This window comes from Brachyistius frenatus, unplaced genomic scaffold (assembly GCF_029030835.1).
Source record: "Brachyistius frenatus isolate BFR_SWC_R1_liver_20210118 unplaced genomic scaffold, ASM2903083v1 Contig_2, whole genome shotgun sequence".
Classification (NCBI taxonomy): Eukaryota; Metazoa; Chordata; class Actinopteri; family Embiotocidae; genus Brachyistius; species Brachyistius frenatus.
The window spans coordinates 6,654,406-6,674,271 of NW_027210601.1; the positions used below are offsets into that span (position 1 = coordinate 6,654,406).

At 39.3% G+C, this 19,866-nt stretch overlaps 4 protein-coding genes across 6 annotated transcripts; 2 read left to right on the top strand and 2 right to left on the bottom strand.

The window, feature by feature from the left end:
• Window positions 1-292: 292 nt before the first annotated feature.
• ptdss1b (phosphatidylserine synthase 1b) lies at window positions 293-9,084 on the bottom strand. Its single transcript, XM_069696963.1, has 13 exons — window positions 8,857-9,084; window positions 8,679-8,770; window positions 7,613-7,657; window positions 7,397-7,521; window positions 6,945-7,103; window positions 6,265-6,416; window positions 4,929-5,070; window positions 4,601-4,713; window positions 3,837-3,902; window positions 2,709-2,808; window positions 2,310-2,369; window positions 1,803-1,881; window positions 293-1,714 (listed from the first exon to the last, which is right to left on the bottom strand). Exons 1-13 carry the CDS (start codon window positions 9,033-9,035, stop codon window positions 1,617-1,619), a joined length of 1,410 nt encoding a protein of 469 aa, XP_069553064.1. The 5' UTR covers window positions 9,036-9,084; the 3' UTR covers window positions 293-1,616.
• A 318-nt stretch (window positions 9,085-9,402) lies between these two features.
• Window positions 9,403-13,118, top strand: mterf3 (mitochondrial transcription termination factor 3). 2 transcript variants are annotated; one of them, XM_069696990.1, is made up of 8 exons: window positions 9,403-9,479; window positions 10,267-10,631; window positions 10,767-10,922; window positions 11,300-11,489; window positions 11,649-11,796; window positions 11,945-12,016; window positions 12,106-12,267; window positions 12,362-13,118. In XM_069696990.1, exons 2-8 carry the CDS (start codon window positions 10,268-10,270, stop codon window positions 12,554-12,556), a joined length of 1,287 nt encoding a protein of 428 aa, XP_069553091.1. In that variant the 5' UTR covers window positions 9,403-9,479; window position 10,267; the 3' UTR covers window positions 12,557-13,118. The 2 variants fall into 2 exon arrangements, with proteins under 2 accessions (XP_069553091.1, XP_069553100.1); XM_069696999.1 differs by having other exon boundaries at window positions 10,770-10,922.
• Window positions 13,119-13,196: 78 nt separating this feature from the next.
• On the top strand, window positions 13,197-15,777 carry uqcrb (ubiquinol-cytochrome c reductase binding protein). Its single transcript, XM_069696678.1, has 4 exons — window positions 13,197-13,251; window positions 14,803-14,871; window positions 15,074-15,240; window positions 15,575-15,777. The coding sequence occupies exons 1-4, from the start codon at window positions 13,233-13,235 to the stop codon at window positions 15,650-15,652; spliced, it is 333 nt and encodes a 110-aa protein (XP_069552779.1). The 5' UTR covers window positions 13,197-13,232; the 3' UTR covers window positions 15,653-15,777.
• A 36-nt stretch (window positions 15,778-15,813) lies between these two features.
• lrrc14b (leucine rich repeat containing 14B) lies at window positions 15,814-19,606 on the bottom strand. 2 transcript variants are annotated; one of them, XM_069696668.1, is made up of 4 exons: window positions 18,979-19,606; window positions 18,215-18,843; window positions 16,722-17,081; window positions 15,814-16,634 (listed from the first exon to the last, which is right to left on the bottom strand). In XM_069696668.1, exons 1-4 carry the CDS (start codon window positions 19,252-19,254, stop codon window positions 16,409-16,411), a joined length of 1,491 nt encoding a protein of 496 aa, XP_069552769.1. In that variant the 5' UTR covers window positions 19,255-19,606; the 3' UTR covers window positions 15,814-16,408. The 2 variants fall into 2 exon arrangements, with proteins under 2 accessions (XP_069552769.1, XP_069552761.1); XM_069696660.1 differs by having other exon boundaries at window positions 15,814-17,081; window positions 18,979-19,604.
• Window positions 19,607-19,866: the final 260 nt, after the last annotated feature.

Below are 19,866 nucleotides of genomic sequence, written 5' to 3' on the forward strand. Positions count from 1 at the left end.
TTAATCATTATCTCTGTGCACTACCAAAGAATTTGAATTTGTTGTACCTGTGGAACTACTGTAGTTTGTGTGGTTTTACAGTGTATCGTAAAGTATACCTTATTACACAATAAGAAAGCAAAATCATACAATGAATGTTTTATTTTGTAATGTCCCCATCACAAAACTGGTTGTAATAACAACAAATACATACCAGAAGAAAAGATCTCTGGGATTTTTTTTTTTTTCTTTCCGTCGTACTGTCAATGTCACAGTAGGACGAGGAGAATAATAGACCATCTTAAAGACTGGACATAAAAAAAACTAATTTATTACATGTGGTCATGTGAATACGTTTACAAAAACAAGCACACCCACCCTTATAAAGCATACATCAGTAACACCACATCGTGCACTGGAGGTTACAACAAACACATTTGAACCATTTTGTTAAATACACCGATCTGCACTTCAAACATTGTAGACGTTCAAAAGACTGGAATCATTGAGGGAGGTTAGAGCTAAAGAAACAAATAACAGTATTAATGATATTAATTAATATAGTATTAACTATTAATATAAATAGTCTTATGTGAACCGGTCACAGACTGTTATTATAATCACATCTAATTAAATTGGATCAATAAAAATTGAAAAGCAATTGAAAAGGATCATTTCACACAAGTGATTATCATCTGCTACTGAATGTCACAATAGTGTTATTGTATTAAATGTCACAGTATTTTCTTTCCTGCACAACAAACACTCCATTAATTACAAAAATGGCAAAAAAATTATACATCTCAACAATTTAAAAAATAAAGTGTAAGAGTAACATGTACAGGTCACAGTGGTTTGGTTTCCTTGTTCTTCTTTTGAAATAGACAAAATCTATATTCCCTGACATTGCTATTTCATTTGAATACCTTACCTCTTGTAGAAAAGTGTAAAATGTGGTTTGGCAATACTATATAAACACAAATATATTAAATCAACACAACAGTATTTGTGATTTTTAGTTGTTCTTGTAAAGCTCAGTACAGAGAAATATTCAAAAACATAACAGTCAAAGAAGTTACGTTCAAAAAGTCTGTAGCATGTGTACTGGGTGGATGTGAGCTGGCTTGTACACCTCGGACTCGACATACTTACCTGTTCAACAGTGCAAAGACTCCAGACAACATTCATACGACTGTTAAATACGTTGGGCGTCAAGCGATGCCTAGGCTAGCATGCTAGTTTTTAAAGTCCAAATAGAGCAGTCTTTTCCTTCCTTTCCCAAGATCCAGTGAATATTACTTTGTTACATACATAATATTATATACTCGGGTTAAGTACAAAAAAAGACCTGCTCGTGCCTTCGATTCTACATAGAATCAAAAACCTGGTCTGCAGTTCTATGAAGCTTTTCAGCTCATTGTTGTGTTTTGCCTCGGACTCCCACACCTACAATAATTGAAAATAGTATATCGAGTCTTGTTGATGTGACATTTAAAATCTGCGTTTTGCATTCTGGGATTCATTAAACCGCTGATGCCACTTTAACTATTCAGTAAACTCATGTCAAAACTGCATTACTCTTGTAGAATGTATCTACTCATCTCCACATGGAGATGAATACTCAGAGTCAGTGTTGTTCAATGCCTCTTTTCTCCATGGCCATTCACAAATCTGTTCTTCCCAGAGGCTCTCCTCCTTTTTGTAGGTTGAAAACTTCTCATAGAATCCCTCGGAGCTATGGAGCAAAAAGACATAATCGTGCTAAACATTTATGACGGAGTTAAGTGGAAAGTTGTCACCGGTCTGCTTGTTACAAGACTGACCTGCAACGCCATCTGGGACGAAACCGCACGAGTCGACAATGCTGCTGTCATTAAAGTCCTCAGTCTGCACAGAAACGCTCTGTCAACAGAAGGAAGCTCAGAGTGAACGGCATTTCTGACAAACACAAATAAGATGCACAACATCAATGAGTAAGTTAACATCGAGCGAAAAAGAGCTGTTTCTCTGACTGGTTGCAAACTTCAAGACAATTTGACAGGTCAAGGTAGAAAAAGCACGCACACACACCCACGTATAAATAAAAACATTTACAATGAATTCAATTTAGCTGCTTCACTTTCAGGTTCTTAGTGTTGTGTATGCTGGCTGTAATGGATTACTTATGCATGAAGAGAATGGACCAATGGTTAATGTTATCAGTAACAACAACTGGTAAGCAAAAACATTTAAAATATGATTAATTGATTGTGTAAATTATTATTAATATTGTAAATGAATACTTAAAATATCATTGTCACATTCACTCAAGAGCTAAAGCAACAGCTCACCTTCATTTTACTTTGCTCATACCAGACCATCCCATATAAACACACGAGTGTGATGAGTGCCTGGAGAAGATGAAAAGAACATGAGTGTTAGACACTGTGCTTCTTTGCAAAGAAAATACAATACGTGACAAGAAAAACTCTTGCACAATGTAAGTGTATATTTGCATAACATTAGAAGCAAAAAGCAGGAGTAAAGTGGTAACATTTAACATTATTACCATAATATCCAACCATTTTGCATATTGTACTCATCACAGAGAATCCCAGCAGCTAATAATGATGTATCTCTTGTGTAGTGTATAAAATAAAATGTGTTTTTAAACACACACACACTCTCTCACTCTCTCACACACACACACACACACACACACACACACACACACACACGTCTTTTCTTACTAGACAGAGCAGCCACAGGAGTACGTAGCGAATTTGTGTCTTGGAAAACAAGTCGTGGCTAAATTTCACACAAGCAAGAGCCTCCAAGAAAGCGATGGCTCTGATGGGAAATAAAAAAGAACAAGTGGATAAGTAGTGAGTTTGATTTGAACATTTCAAAAAAAGGTGCTGCTTTTAACACTAGCCCCCTCTCTTGGTGATGCCTTTTCACTGCAGTGCTTCTCTGTCACTTGTAGCATGTGAGTCCAAATGCATGTTGTCAATCTTATTTGCCTCCACTAATTCAAACCCGTAATCAATATTCACTCTCTATACTCCAGAGAGAAACTCTTTTTCAGTTTTAAAGGTTACACTGCAGGGGTAAACCTGGGACAAGCGGTCTCATTGGTAAGTATGTCATGCTGACAGAGGGCGCTCATCTCGTCGCTATAGCAACTGGAGCAGACTGAGGGCATCAGCAGCTTTGTGTCTGAGATGAGGTCAATAAGTACATAATGTCCTGAATTTCAATTGACTAGAAACTATACTTATGTACTTATACTTATAAAAACACATCTAAATAAGGCTACTCTGAAACTAAATGTTAAAGTTTAAATGAAAATGAAGACTAAACAAGGATAAGATTGTATAAGCTTATGGCCAGTGCGATGGGGCCTGCTATGAGTCTGGCTAAGCTGGTGCCACTGATGGGACATTTCTATTTACTGTTCAGTTGAAAGAGTGGAAGAACTTTGATTGGTGGTCGATTCCCATTGCCTGCTAATACATTTAAACTATGAACAGGAAGAAGTGAGCAACACGTGATACTATTGATTCATGGCAGAGTCCTCAAGTTGCGTTCTGATTCGTTTGATTGAAAGCAGAGATATCCAACCAGCGTGGACACTGCCCCTTCACTGTGATATACGCAGACAAGATCAAAGAGAGCCTGTCAGACACTGGCCAAAGTTCAGAATCAGTTTGCTTAACAGACTACTGATGCCACTGCTACAATCACAGTGTTGTAATTTAACTGACAGGCAGATTTAAATTTTACCCAAAACATGATAAGTGCAATGAAAAAAAAAATGAAAAAAATTGCTTCCAGACAAACAAAACGGAAGAAGTGACAAGGTAAAAAGTACTTACCCAAACACCCAACACTGTGTGCCGACTCGTTTACACTGAGTGTCTGTCAGGTAGGCGTAGTACTGCCTGAAAGAGGTTTAGGAAGGTCAAAAATTTTAACTTTGCACTCAAGAACAAAGCAAGCACTAACGTTTTCTACACAGACTTAAACGTTAAAAAAGCGGCCACTTTTTAAACCAAAGGACTAATTCTTATGATTTTGCTCAGTTTTTTATGATTGTTGAGATAAAAAATACTCGATTTTGCAACAGGAAGTTGAGGAAAATTTTTTTTTGTTTTTGTTTAAACAACAATCTGATAAAGAAAGCGTTAGATGCAATTACTTCCTATGACAATAATCAGAGTGCACATCTCAGAAAATGCTGGAAATATTTTAGTTCTCAACTTTGTTGTGAACTTAAAGAATCTTGGGCTCAAAACTGACTGCAAATGAGGAGTTATTTTGGTTGATGAAGCAAGTTGTGTTTGGAAAGACTTAGTTTGTACAATAATGCCTTCAGCCGAGCTTCTATTAAGTACCATAAATGTGGAGAAATAGAGAGAAAATCCCGCTAATAATGTGGACCCTTGTTGAATTTGCTATAATTATTGCAATTGAAAGGTCACCATTTCCGAGAGGGACTGATTTGTGTGGTCAGGATTTAATACTACTTTTAAGAAAAGGTAGTATCTTTAGGTAGTACTCATATTTTCAAATTTAATTTATAATAATTACTGCTGCTCATAAGCTGAGCGTAAAGACTCAGTTTGAAGTGTGAACATACCGCACAGTGGGTGCAGTGATGATTCCGACAAGGAGGATACGACACCAGCTGAGAGGGTGAGACACCTGGAAGATGAAGATGTGCTTGAGGAAGAATGTGTTCAACTCAGTCAGCTGTGAATTTAAAAGGATAAAAGACAGGCAGGATTTAAGTGGTTGCATCATGGATGAGTTATGCAAGACAGCATACATAACAGAGAGGCCTTTCATGAACATGTGACTTTACGAACTAAAAAGATAATCAACAGATAAATCAATAATGAACATGTTCATTAGAAATATCAGCAACTCTGTCTTACAGCTGTGTCAACAGTCAAAGCTTACATTACCTGCCATAGGATCATAAAGAGGTAGATGCCTGCCAGCCTCTGGAAGGAGGACTTTGGGTCAAACCATCGCACATAAGTCCAGCTGACTGGAGTGAACTGGAGCACAGCTCGCTTTATCTTCCCCGTGGTGGTGTGGATTTCCCTGAACAGAAACAGTGGTGCAATGTTAGGGATACTGTCAAAAAAACATAAAGTATTGCTTCAAACATTAACAAGATTCTACTGTTGCATTGCAATTGAGTTATTATTCACGTAATCATTTCCACCTGTGCTTTTCTGCTTTGACAAGTCAAAAAGTCTACTGCAGAAGAGATCTTTGAATGTGATTCATTTGGGAATGATAAAGAAACATGAGTGCTATCATCATTCATATTAAAGAGATGTATTCTGACTTGGACCGACCTCTGACGGAAGAAACTAGAAGGGCACTTGGAAAGCGTGGACTTCCACCAAGGCCCATTGTCCATCCACTCTTCTGTGACATACAAATATGCAACTGCAACTGCATAACTGTGCAGGTTTTATGGACTTATAGATGAAAAAATACTTCATATACTTCAAATATGTTTGTGAAAACAAAAAAAAAACCCATTTTATTATCTTCTCTGTATGTATAACTATCAAATGTTTAAACTGGATTAAAATAATTTATCCAAATTGAAGTACTGCCATCTACTGGATTTTAAGGTATATTGCATTTTTGGCAAGATAAGTTCTCACAATATGAATGAAAATGAAAAAGAAATTGTGGATCCGCTCTGTGACTTGGATCCACTTCAAAATGTAATGGGTTCTTTCTCGGCCTGAGCTTCACCTTCCTACCAAGTCCCATTAAAAATCATGCAGACCGTTTTTCTGTAATCCTGCTGGAGAACAGAAAAACAAACGGCACTGAAAACATAACCTCCTTGGCGAAGGTAAAGATGTATAAATTCTTAATACTTATCAAGCAAACACAACAACCAAACCCAAAATATGAAGTCTATCTTATTCTCAAATTCACAGCCAACAAAGCAGGAGAAGTCTTTTGTATATAAAACTGACAGTTTGGGTAATATTTTTGTATTTGTTGTGCACAATAGAAACTATTATCAGAATTGTTATTGGTTTATAAAGGTTTTGGGGTCATTTCAGAAATAGTTTTGGAACCTTGGAAATGAGATTTTATCGTTTGGCATTCATAAAGTTAAAATGTAAGATTAAAAAAAATACTTTGGCCACTCTTACCATTTGTAGCATTATACCGAGATTGTTTAGGCTGTTCGGCTTCTAATGTTACTGTGAATACCATGTGTATACTGTTAGAAAAAAAAGAAGAAGAGAAGAAGACACTGACTTGATGCTCGCCCAGTGGTACGTCCTCATCTCCAGAAAGCGGCAGGCGGTCATTCCCAGCCAGATGCCTCCCCCATTACACAACAATATGTCCAGAATCACCTGATCCCACCAGCACTCTGCAAAGTTTGGCAGAAGGTGCATGAAGAACAGCTGTGAAAAAATAAATGCAGAAAGAGAGTCAAAATAACATTTATTTATATCTTAAGAGATTGAAAATAAACAGTGGATAAAAACAATTGTCTTTATGATTAAGGGACTTCATTTCTACATATTAAATGGTTGAAGCACTTTGTTTGGTCACAAGTTATGTGACACAAGTTGATTCTGTCATGAGTAAATCTGGTATTAGGAAAAATCCTATAATCGAATTCCTCCAGTCGACAATTGGCAGCAGTCAAGGCAACAGCTCTTGTTATGTTCAAAAACTACTGCTCATACTGCTGTTTTGTTATTATGAGGATTTCCCATATAAAGAATCTCTTGCCTGAGCACACATCTGAAGCAACGTTGTTATCCTACATGAGCTGGATCACTACAAATGACAAATAATTACTTTTTTGCAAGACCTTGCAGACCTACAGTTGGTTAAATATACGGCACGTTCATGTCCTCAAATTTTAATGCAGGCAGATCAAGCCTGATGCCATCTTGCTCACATGAGCACAACATGTATGTTACCTCAGTGAGCTCCCAGGTGATGCTGATGGTCCAGCACAGGCCGTAGCTGCGGATTAGCAGAGCCTTCATGGCCCACCCTGCAAGGTGGGCGAATGCAAAGATGTCAAAGTGGCTCCAGACCCGCTCCCACGTTATCACTGTACAGTTGACAGCATATTCCTGAAGGATGAAAAACAAAGGTAACAATTGCAACCAACCAAAAAGACTTTCATCCTAAAACCATTCTTAAAACAGAAATGTTCACAATAAAATTATCTTTTTATGCGAGATCTGTTACTGCCGTCCCAATAAATGTTTTATGTTTCTAGAAACAGGATACTGTAGATCTAACAGAGAAGCCTTTTCACAGTCTCCTTTCCTCATTCTGATGTTCTATCATATGATGTGTGGTGTGAACATGCTCTGATGGTTCACATGTAAGCAAAATATTCATAGTTTAAAACTGTCCTCACCATGATATCAGCTTCCCGTTTGGCATAACGCAGATTTGGGTCCAACCAGTACATGAGAGTCTTAACTTGGTCCAAGTTAAGGAAGATGAGGAAGGCAAGAAACAGGAAGTAGAGCACACTGAGACCTACCAGAGACCAGACAAAGTTAGTGAGTGAGGATAAAGACAAATGAAAACCGTATCAAAGCAGAAAAGCTAAGCTACTCTGAATACTCACCAAACACCATTCGCCATATTGCAGGATGTGGCCTTGTGAAGGGTCCTGATAGAGAATGCATCATATGTGAACTTTATTGTATTTGCACTATTTGAAGAAAAGCAGGGGTGGAACTACTGTTTATTTTCCTTAAAATCAAATTCCTCTCTCAATTTTTTTTTTCCAAGTAATTGTGTAGTTGTTTGATCTTTGAAATGTCAAAATGGTGAAAAATGTCAACCACTGCTACCCAAAGCCCAAAGTGCAGTTTAAATTGTCTCGTTTTTTCCCAACTAACAGTCCACAACCAAAAAAATATTCAGTTCACTATCATGGTCGAGTAAGAACCAGAAAATATTCACATTTAAGGAGCTGGAATTTTTGCATTTTTTTTTTTTACACTTAAAAAGGACTTAAAATGATTAATCTATTATCAATATCAATATATTTTATTTTCCCCTGATCAATCAATCAATCAATCAATTAATAGACTACGAGTTGCAGTTCTATAGCAGGGACACCTGGGGAAATTTGACAGAAAAAGTCGGAGCTAAAATGGGAGCCGCAACAAACAATTATTTTATCATATGTTAATTATTGTCCTGATAAAGTGAATCATTTTTAGAAATATTTACAATTTCTAATCAAGATAAAGCAAAAACAAACCACGGCACCGATAAAATGCGCAACCCTGAAACAAAAATCGCAATATCTGCTGGACAGACAAAATGTTCCTGGTATTAGATTAGCCATTAGATTGTTTTCTGAAGTATGTCATGTAAAAGTGGTGGAAAAAGTTAATGGAACATAGAATAAAAACAGCAAAGAACAGATAAGTGAATCAGACTGAACACATTGGATCAACCAAAAGTCAAACATCTCCCAAATTGTATTTACTATCACATATGATAAGGAAAAGCTAATAGTTTGTATCTGGAGGTTGAAAAATGACTTCAAATATTAGTTAGCCTAATTATCAAATTAATCAGCTGATATTTTTCATACCAATTGGCTGCCTGTTACAGAAACCACACTGGGACTTGATGTCATCCCATTGAATAATGGAGCCAGTGTTGATGCAGCTTACCATTAGGAAAGGCCAGCACACTGATGATCAAGAAGAAGGAGACAACCACCAACAGACCGACGCGGAGGTTGTTGTCTGAGTGTTCATCATTTCTGTCAGGAAACGCAGGGAAAGGCTGACAAACCAAGCTTTTAGACTGATAATTAAATAGCACAACACATTTCTCGCTGTTACTCACCTGGTGAACGCAAAGTACATCAGGCTGAGCACAGTAACTGTCAGCAGTGTGATCGTGTGTGGCTTATAGAAGTAGTCAATACAGATATCCTCCACTTGTTGCTCGTTTATCATTCGGAAATGTAACTTGTAGTTGGCGTCTTCCCTGCGCGGTGTCCGGGGACCAGCGGCGGCTGCCATGTCGCTGCCGAGGGCTAATTTAAAAACGTCACTGGTGAAATTTTAAAAGCGAAAACTTTACGCTGTAAAATAGGGCGACAGGATGACGTAAACCGGAACAAATGAAGACGGACTGAACCACGGTGATTCAGGGGGTGTTTGTGTGCGAACATGAGCGTTGTAGTATCCACCAAAACGAAAAGGATACACTGTGAGTATAATATTTTAACCATTATCATCATATAATATATATTTTTTTTAATTTCAACGTTTATTAAGTGATGTATCCACGTAGGTATATTAAAGGGATCGGTTATACGCAGAACTACACAGTTGTGGGACATCCCACGCTGTGACGTTGCAGCAGAGTTAACGAGCACGTGGAAGCGAATTGACATTGCGCGACTCTTTGGTTGGAGGTGTCTCTGAGCTGAGCTAAAAAGAAATTGTTTTGATTCACAAATTGTAAGTAAAACGTAAATTGACATAAGTTATTCGTTGGCTTTGGTTCTGCCAGCTTGGAAGCATTTTTTGCGATGTATCTGGGTCAACCTCGCCTCCTGTAGGGCAACGATTTAAGATTAATTAGCTCAGCCAGCTAACAAATGAAAAGGTAGATTATTGTGGACGTCTCCGAGGCTCATGAACAGCTGAATTAGCCATCAGAAGTCTAAAACAATCCTTTTGAAAAACCAGTATAATGCTAAATCATCTTACTATACTCTTAACACACACTGTGTACTACTTTAGCATGTACATCGTCTCATTAACTGAGTCTCTACTGTACATCATGTAACAGCTAAATTAATCATTACCTCATATATAAGAATTATTTGCATTTGCATAATCAATATATTTACAATCTGACTTGTATATTGGTAGTTTAAGCTTGGAAAGTACATCTGTAATTATAACCACCTCAAATGTGTTGTTGGCACTGTGTGTGTACTAAATATTGAGAGTGACATGCTTGACCCAAAAGGTTGAGTCTGATTATCTGAGGTATAGATAGATAGATAGTTACTTTATTAATCCCACAAGGGGACATTTTTTTCAAGTGTTCGTGAAGCTCTCTCCATAGAGCTGGTCCAGGCTGTGCATTATAATATTCAACCTTCTTTGTTTGATGGTTCTGTACTTTCTCAATATGCCCCTTTCAGATGGAAAAGTCTCCGCTTGGCTAGAGATAAACCAGAGTAATTCCTGTGTTGAATAGTATGCCTCTCAAACATGTCGTGTTCATTTCTTACAGGATGACCATGGCCACTACTTGTGCACAGCTGTGTCTGAGATGCAGAAGTCCTCTGTGCTCCAAGATATTGGCAGGCACCTGGCAGTATTGCACTCAAGTTCGACATTGTATTTCAGTGACAAGGGCACCAACCAAAATCAGTAATGGATTATTCATCAGGGAGAATCACACAACTACTCAGACAAGACCGAAGTGGAAACAGCAGATGTGCTACTACAATGACTTGACTGCTAAATATCTGACCACTGAGGCGAAGGAAGACAAGTATACTGAAGATTTGTCAAGAATTGATGTTGTTGCGTACGAGAGCCCCGTGTTGCCAACCAGAGATGCTGTGCCAGTGACTGAAAAGCAGCCATCATTAGGTACATTTTAGTTTGCCTTTATTGACCATATAAATCTATTTTATCACCATCATCATTTATGATAAGATTTCAAATGTATTGTTTTTTTTTCTTATGGGTGTTGGAATTAGCTAAATCTGTATTTTCTTCATGAAGCAGATTTGGATGCTGCTGTGGAATTTTCAGCATTAGAGGAGATAAGCGAAGAGGCGGCTGCCAGTATATCCATCCCTTCTGCTGTGCCTCCAGCCTCCACCTCTCTTAGAGACTACGTTGACAAGTCTGAGACACTTAGCAAGCTGGTGCAACTAGGTAATCAAATTGTAAACAAATTGTTGTGGGAAAATTGTCGAGAACATTTTATTTATGACCAGACAGACAGACTTTATTGATCGCAAAAGGGAAATGTTTGTGTTACAGCAGAAGTAAAAGTAGATTTGCAGCTCTGCAGAGGAAAACTGATTATTGACTGAAGATATGTACAATATACTGCACTTCAAAAACAGCAATAGTAATAATAAGAAAATGTTTGCACAAACTTGCCGTGAATAATTTAGGGATATATTTAACTAACCAGATTATAAGCATCGTTAAAACTATTGTACAATAGTAAAGGCAATGGTCTTCAAATTGTGAACTTATCCCCAAACCTTTCTCCTTGATCATCCAACCTCCTCATGTCATTGTAGGGGTGAATCTGTGGAAGCTGGAACAAAGGCCCAATGTTGGCTCCATGCTGCTGAGACTCGACTTCAACACAGATGTGGCCCCACGGCTGCTTTTTCTGAAAGACATTGGGGTGGAGGACACTCGCTTTGGCTATATTATTACACACAACCCCTTCATTCTCACAGAGAGTTTGGAAAACCTAAAGGCCAGGTAACATGAAGGGAGTTCAAATACATTATCTTTATTCCAAAAGAAATGAATCTGATTAGATCAAATCACACAAAACAATTTAAGTGTATATGTTACTTCTCTACAGTCACATTGGCTAAGAGACTGTCTTAATATTGTTCTCTCCTGCTGTTTGTGAAGGGTAAACTATCTCAAGTTGAAGAAGTTCACCTCTGAGACTGTTGCATCGATGGTGTCCAGAGCTCCTTATCTGCTCAACTTCAGTGTGAAGAGGCTGGACAACAGACTGGGCTTTTATCAGCAGCAGCTCAACCTGAGTGCTTCTAATGTACGCAATTGTTGTAGGAAATCTCACTGAGAAGCAAAAATTAACATTTCTCACAGCTTGTTGTGATATTTTTCAAATAAAAGAAATTGCGACGTTGTTGGTGGATATGGAAATGGTAACTAATAGCTAATTTTGTCTCTCTTTTCAGACAAGGAACATCATAGCTCGTCTTCCCAGATTACTGTGTGGCAGTTTGGAGCCGGTTAAAGAAAATTTGAAGGCACTGAATGACCGGAGACATTTTTGAAAGTACAGTTTGAGTAATCTTGAGCTGATGTGTTAAATCTATTTTGTAAATGTGTTCCACAGGTGTGTGAAATAGAGTTTGGCTTCAAGGAGAATGAGATCCAACACATAGTTATTGCTGTCCCTAAAGTGCTGACTGCCAATAAAAGGAAGCTGACCCAGATATTTGACTTCCTCCACAACACCATGAAGGTGCCCCACCACCTGATCACCAAGTTCCCACAGGTACATAAATGTCGCTCTTTTTACCACTGTCGGGTCAATGTGTTTTGTCCAAATTTAGAATTATAACTCCACTATATGATATATCTTCTCACAGGTCCTCAATACCAAGTACTTGCGTCTCAGAGAGCGCCACCTGTTCCTTGAGTACCTTGGAAAAGCTCATTATGACCCGACTCTGCCCAACTACATCTCCCTGGACCGCCTAGTGTCTTTGCCGGATGAGACTTTTTGCACCGAGCTGGCTTCGGCCACTGTGGAAGATTTGTATTTGTTCCAAAAGACACGTTGATTCTTCATGAGGGAACATTAAAAAGGACTTTGAAACACAAGTGGTCAAGTGCACAGAATAAATGCCATAATGTCAGACACATGCAGATGTGAAATTCTAAACAGAGCATCAGCAGAGCTTGAAATAAAATGTGAACGCTATGTTTAATAAATGTACACGATGTATGTCAGATCTTCTGCTTGTATTACTGCCCCTATTTACCACGACTGTTTATCTGAAGGGACCAGAAACGTGATGCAATTTATGTTCACTGTGATTTCTGGAAACATTTGCCACATTAGATTATCCAAGAGTGTATAATAACATTACTCGGTCCACAGCATGTTTACTTTTGCTTTCAATGCTTCGCCTTCGTTTTGCTGCGATCACTTCTACTCAAGTAGTTTTAATTCATATAAATGTTGACTATTTTACTTTTAATTTACATTGCGGCAATACTGCTTTTACTTTTTGAGATAGTTTATACCACAACTGCACTTTCTCGTGGACTGCCGTTGTAATGTCTCTGTCTTCATGTTAACATTACAGATTTGACTAGAGATTAAAGAAAGCTGATTCGCTATTTGTTTTGAACTTGCTGATTGATTTAACGCAATAAAATTGCCCAATGACTCCCAAATAACCCGGAAACGCTCCCTACCCACAACACACCGCGGTCGTTCACTAAGTGGTAAACATGGCGGCGAGGGCACCGGGTAAGTCCGCATCGCTCCGAGATTCATATTTTCAATTTACCTCGCTAAAGCTCGCGTCGTACTGCTTCTGCGTTACCCAGATTGTATCGTAACACGTGAAATTGTCCTGTGATCACGTTGTCCGGCGGAATATGTCTTCTGGTGCGTTTGACTTGCGTGTGTCCTCTAGTGTCCCCTTGCTAACCGATGCTAACGGGTGCCGGTCAGCTCGCGTTAGCTCAGTGTTAGCCTCTCGTGCTAATCACATTAAAATGATGTTTGTCAAACAACCAGACACTTTCTTTACAGTCTGCTCTTTCATGAAGCGCTTCTGCGTGTTTGATTGACGCGCTCAGCTTTCATCGGATTTTCTCGGTCGTCTAATAATGTTAACTGTGTGACGTCAGTTCGACAGGTCATATAATGTTTTTCATACAAGGTGAAATGTCTTGACATATCTATATAAAACTACACATCACCTGTTACCTAACGCAATCACACTGACATACGTTTTATAACATTTTACATCATGTTTTGTAATCTGACAGCTTTACTGTGGCTATTTAAATTCAATAGGGCCAGATAGGAGTATCAGTGGGGGGCTCGAGGGCCACAAAGAATATATGTTTTTCAATTAGTGGCTATAAATGACTTTTCATTTCAATTTTATTAGATGTATTAATACAAGAAATAAACTAATCATATGCATCCTTGTTATGGTGTCGGTTTAAGACGGCGGAATACAAAATGAACATGGTAAAACTGTACGGGCCTGTTTACGATACAATGGAAACAGATCCAAGCAGACATGAGGTGTTCATAGCAGGTCCATATCCATATTTGTGAAGGTAAAATCAGTGAAACATTATCAAGAGTGATTTGTAATTAAACAGATCTCGAATGTTTCCCATCTTCACGAAGACACAACCAGGTCATTTACCACAATAGCACTGTCATACATCAGATTTCTGTCATTTTAAGCCTGTTTGAATAAGCCTTGATTTTGCCATTTCAACATAGGTTCATAAGTAGTGAGTGCAACCTTGAGTCATCACGCAACTTCTCGGTGGTCATGGAACAACGTGCCCATGTTTATATGGCATTCATATGAGAACAGCTTGAGTCACATGTGTAAATGGATGAAAAGACCCTAGCAGATCCTTTACTTCCCCTCTCTGAAAGGGGGCCATAGTTTGACTTGGCATTTTTCTCCACGCAATATTTCACCAGTGATATGTTTGTAATCCCATTGCCGTTTGATAGAGCACGTACACATCTCAGTCCCAAAGTCCTTCCATACAAAGATCGGCTCTGAATCAAGAGGCCACTCTACTGTTTGCTTTCATCCTTACCTATGTTCAAAGGAGCTCAGAGACTTGGACCTTTAGTTTGACCTATAATACCACTCACCTGCCAGCCAGCTTCTTGCAGGTGCATGAAAAAAAACAACCTCAAATGGATTGTATTCCCTCCTATATCTGATGATGCCTTTAACATGTGCTCTCCCCTAAAATCGAGTCTGTACTGCCTGACTGATCCTTTATGTGTACGTCTTTCATTTTATGTTCACAGTTGCGACGGGCAGGTTCCTGCTGGGCTTCCGTAAATGGTATTACGGCATGTGTGGCTTCAACAAGTTTGGTAAGGCCAAAGAATAATGAATTTAGTCATGACAATCAGATCTCAACACACAATAATGCTGACGTTACAGTTTGTCAAGGCCACAAATGAAAACATACGTGTTCAGAGTAAACCTCATTGTCTGGGCTGAATACCGTTTATTGTATCATTGTGTTTCTATCCAGAGTTTTAATCATTTTAGCATGCTTGTTTTCTGTTGCAGGGTTAATGCGTGATGACACAATCATAGAGGACTCTGATGTGAAAGAGGCCTTGAGGAGGCTTCCAGAGAACGTTTATAATGACAGGATGTTCAGGATCAAGAGAGCTCTGGATCTCTCCATGAAGCAGCAGATTCTCCCTAAAGACCAGTGGACACAATATGAAGAGGTAAAATTCACATAAGTGGAGTTAAATATATTTTGTTCTCGAGGAAATTAATCAAAAGACATAATTGAGTAGTACATGGCTTCCCCACCACTCAGTATGCAATATAAATGTTATGCATATATTTCACCTCACATGCTTATTTTTTAACTATTTTTGATCTTGTGAATTCTGTGTAAAGTATGACATTTTTGTGAAATTGTACAACAGAAAATTACAAGTTGTAGGAAGTGGTAAATAGAAAAGGAGCTATTTCATATATTGTAGGTTTGAGAGAATGTTGTTATTATAACATCGTCCCGCTCCCGGTTGTTAGCATTATATATTTTCCCTTCAGGATCGCCATTATTTGACACCATATCTGGATGAGGTGATCCGCGAGAGGCAAGAAAGAGAGGAGTGGATGAAGAAATAGAAAGTTCCTGATCAGAGCAGTTAATCTCGTCTTCTGTTGGAACATTGTCGTCACCTGGTGTAATATTTTAAATGAAATGTAACCTATATATGACAGTCCTTAATAAAGAAATGTACATTTTGGAAGATGTGAAAGTGTCACTTTTTATGGAAAGGAGGCTGTTTGAAGATTTGATTTATTGGTATGACAACGTGAAACACATTTGTACGCTTGTTAAAGTGGGATCTGTTCCATTGTTGTGTTGTTTACAGACCTAAATATATACATTTAAACCAAAATATGGACAGAAGAACATGTACAATAGATACTTAAATACAGATAATAACCACTGCAGTAGCTACATCTATCTGCACTGCATGTCTGTTTGGTTTACAGACTAGGAAAAAAATATTGATCCTCTGTTGTCACTAGAGTGTGGAATGGACTTCCTCTATGATGATGATGCTAATCTAAAGACAAATAAATCTAGTTTACTAGATCTCTGTTCACATAGTTGGTCTTCAATCAAACATAGACCAGTGGTGACAGTTTGTAAGCAGCTGGACTAGCATTATAAAACAATAAATATAGCTGTGTAATGTAGTGTTGCCTGGTAACACAACCTAAAAAGCAAGACGCTGTCTATAGGGGGCTCTCGGAGTCAACTTGGCATGAATATTTCTGCAGTTTGAAGATCTGCTTTTCACGGATGTCGACATTTATCTACAAAGTTCAAGCCTTTTTCTGTCGGCCTTTATCCATCCTCAAGAAACGTTATTAATTATGAGACTGAGATCGCCTGTTGTCGACATCGGTTATGGTACCTATAAAGTTCTCAATGACGGTATTAAAAGACTTCAGCATGGACACCCCCAGCTCATTGCTTGTTTCATTGATGTCTGGATCGTAGGCCCCCATGAGGGGAGTGCACACCTCCACACTTCCTCTACCAGCTCCTTCCAGGATGCCCGTCAGCTGGCTGCTGGTCTCGTGAAACAACTCCCTGTTGTAACACAGCAAGACTGAATCATCAAGAGGGTAAGTAACATCTTCAGAGTAGCATTCACGGGGCACGGGTACCTCTATGTACCTTAACTTAGGAAACCTCGCTGATAGTGCGGAGAATAATCTCCGCAGGGCTGCTGAGGTCAGAGGGTTTCCCAGGAGTTTGAGCTCCTCCAGTCCCTGACATAAAGCCAGAGCATTAATGAGGGCGTCCATGTGCTCGTCCTTTATGTTACATTCTTCGAGGGCCAGGCTCACCAACGTCGCTGAACAACGGCTGAGCAGTTTGTGGAGGAGGTGGGCGAATGAGCCAAAGATGTCATGTCCGCTAATATCCAGGTGAACCAGCGCCTCGCTGTGGAGGCTGTTGGCCAGGTACGTCATGTCCACACGGGTCAGGCTGCAGTTGGCCAACTCCAAGTACTGTAGTGGTGTGTTGAGAGGACTGGGTGGAAGAAACAGAAAAATGAAAATGACATGATGTTGGATAAAATACTCATTTTTAGTAGTAATCTTTATGGAAATAAGTTCAATGTACTTTTAAACTTAATTTGATCATCCATTTTGTAATTTATTAAATTATTTGCTAATTGGTCTTGTTGTACAGTTATGTAATGTATCAAAGTCATATTATTTAAGTATTTTTGAGTAATATTTGTACTTTACTGGAGTTTTTATATTTTTGGCAACTTTCACTTTTACTCCACTAAATTTCCTAAATAAAATACATATTTTTACTCCAATACATTTTCCCCAAGTATCTAAGTTACTTTATTACTACAAAATAAAATCTGAATAAACTTAATAGCCTGATGACACAGATTGCATGCAACGTCATAATAACTGAATAACATTAATCCAATTTTTCACTTGTAGCCACAGCCGCAGTTCAGTGTTACAGGTAAACTTTAAAAATAATAAACTTCATTATTCTCAAAGCTTGCTTCTTTTTTTTAAAACAGCATTTAATTTTATTTTCAATACTAATTATTTTTGAAGAGTAACTACTGTAAATATCAGACTTTTACTCAAGTAATTTTCTAACAGGTGACTTTAACTTTTACCAAAGATATTTACTGGTAGGTTATCAGTGCTTTCCTTCATTCAGGTACTTTTTTTCACCACTGGTCTGGTAAACATTGCGACAAATTGTGTGTTAATTTTGTTAAATTTTCCTGATTCTTTCACATTAAGATTATGAAATTCAAATCACTTAAGTTATACACCCTACTGTGATCCAACAGCTGTGTTGTTTTGGGTTTATCACTGCTCTATTTCCATTTGAACTTTGAAGAATACCCAGCAGGTGTCTGGTTCTCACTCTACAGCTGTCTGTCTTCACTCTGGCATCATGTCAGCAATCTTATCAACAAAATACCTTCTACTGTTAAACAAGAGCCTCAAAGCTGGAATGTGCTGTGACGCTGGTTAAACGTTATTATTGTGATCTATATTAAAGCTCTTAATGCTGCAGTGTGCATGTGTTGAATCAGTGCCCATTCACCTGATATACATAAATACACACACAAATAAGGACAACTTGTTGTCCTTTTCTTCCCTGTCTGTGCATGTACTCACTTGAGCAGTCTTCGGAGGTGTCCAGTGAGAGTAGAAAACCCAACGTAGAGGGCAGTGAGGCTTCTGAGCTGTGCCAGCAGATTGCCAATGGTGGCCAGCAGATCTTCATCGTCAGAGCCCAGCCTCCTGACATCCAAAGCACCGGTCGGCAGTGTCAGAGACTGTAGTTTGGGGAATTCCACCCTGGACAGTAGCACCTCCAGGTGTATGGCCTCCAGGGGAACGTTGTGGACCACCTCCAGCTTTGTGATAGACTCGGGCTCTGCTAGGCGAAGAACATAGAAGAGCTGCTTGAGAGCGAGAGAATCGGCCCTGAAACTAACGAATCGAAGCTTCAGAGGACAGTAGCGGAGCAGCAGGAAGGCCTGAGCCACCTGCTCATAGTTGCGGCCTGTGATGAAGCCGTTCAGACGGACGTTGATGGATTTTTCGAGGGCAGATTGGGTCACGTCACTGGCTTGCATGGCCACCATGGTCTCATAGCACATTCGGGTCAGGAGCTGGGTTCTTGCCCATCGACCCAGGGTGGACCGACAGGGGCAGGTCTGGTGCTCAATGTCCTTAAGGCCAGTCAGGTCCACCACATGCAGGTTCTTGGTGTAAATTCTTGGAGGAGACAGCACGTGATCCTTAACAAAACAAGAAATTATTATTGTATAGTCTGGGGAAATACAACCCTAACTTGAGCATTAAATGAACACAGAGACAAAGTCACACTCTCTGAATAAAGCAAAGTCATGCCACACTCAAGACCCTTCAGGTACCTTCAGGCCGGTCAGAGTTGCTTCCAGGCAAAGCCGGCAGGTGCGGGAGGTGAGGTCCAACTCGCAGTCGATTGACTTTCCCAGGAGTCTTTGCAGGTTGAGCTCAGGAAGAGGCCACGTCTGGACCAAAGCATGCAGCAAGTCAGCCTGCTCGTGGAGGTAGCAGGCCTTGAAGAGAAGCGGGTAGAGGTTGAACGACACACAGCTCAGGTTCTCCAGAGCACTTGGACCAGTCTCAATGAAGCCCTCAGCAGCAAGGAATCGCAGGGACCTCATGTTTTCAGGGTTTTCTTTTCCGTGCCAGCAGGTGTGCGGGTTTCGCGGCTGTTGATGAAAGCTGCCTCACACAGCTCTGTGTTTCAGTGTTTTGTCTCCTCTGTAGCAGCTGCTGCTTTGTTGATATCCTCTGTTGCTGTCTGTCTGGTGTGTTTTACATTTGGCTGGGACACTGCTGTGAGGCTAGTCCAGGGCACGGGGGTCTCGTGGTAGGTAAGAGGGCTGAGGTTATTAATAGAAACAGCTGTCCCGCGTCCTTTGCTGCGGATGGTGTCTATTCGCAAATTTTGCCAGAGATAAGTTGGAACAACATATTAATGCCGCTGAGAACTGTCACACAACCCCAGTTATAACCACACTTTGTGAGGTCTAAATAATCCAACCTTGAGCTGAAATATTATCTTTGTGTGACATTTCAGGCCAGTGTAACAATTATTTTGTTATGAAGTGCTTCGGTTTCACAATTTTTCTTTTTCTCTGACAAACTGCTTCATGCAACATAGTATACATATGCTTGCAAAAATATGGAGTCCAAAAACAACTTGATGTTTTCTGTTGTTTTAGACATGTAATCTAATATGAAGTTGTATTATTTGTTCAGCAGTGTACATA

Coding starts and splice junctions, on each gene's coding strand:
- ptdss1b (XM_069696963.1), bottom strand. CDS start 9,035: ATGGCAGCCGCCGCTGGTCCCCGGACACCGCGCAGGGAAGACGCCAAC. Junction 7,522..7,612: donor AATATGGCGAATGGTGTTTG/GTGAGTATTCAG, acceptor GGTCTCTGGTAG/GTCTCAGTGTGCTCTACTTC. Junction 6,417..6,944: donor TCACCTGGGAGCTCACTGAG/GTAACATACATG, acceptor ATTTTTTCACAG/CTGTTCTTCATGCACCTTCT.
- mterf3 (XM_069696990.1), top strand. CDS start 10,268: ATGACCATGGCCACTACTTGTGCACAGCTGTGTCTGAGATGCAGAAGT. Junction 10,923..11,299: donor TAGCAAGCTGGTGCAACTAG/GTAATCAAATTG, acceptor ATGTCATTGTAG/GGGTGAATCTGTGGAAGCTG. Junction 12,268..12,361: donor TGATCACCAAGTTCCCACAG/GTACATAAATGT, acceptor ATCTTCTCACAG/GTCCTCAATACCAAGTACTT.
- uqcrb (XM_069696678.1), top strand. Junction 14,872..15,073: donor GTGTGGCTTCAACAAGTTTG/GTAAGGCCAAAG, acceptor TTTCTGTTGCAG/GGTTAATGCGTGATGACACA. Junction 15,241..15,574: donor AGTGGACACAATATGAAGAG/GTAAAATTCACA, acceptor TTTTCCCTTCAG/GATCGCCATTATTTGACACC.
- lrrc14b (XM_069696660.1), bottom strand. CDS start 19,254: ATGAGGTCCCTGCGATTCCTTGCTGCTGAGGGCTTCATTGAGACTGGT. Junction 18,844..18,978: donor CAACTCTGACCGGCCTGAAG/GTACCTGAAGGG, acceptor TGTTTTGTTAAG/GATCACGTGCTGTCTCCTCC. Junction 17,082..18,214: donor CACCTCCGAAGACTGCTCAA/GTGAGTACATGC, acceptor TCTTCCACCCAG/TCCTCTCAACACACCACTAC.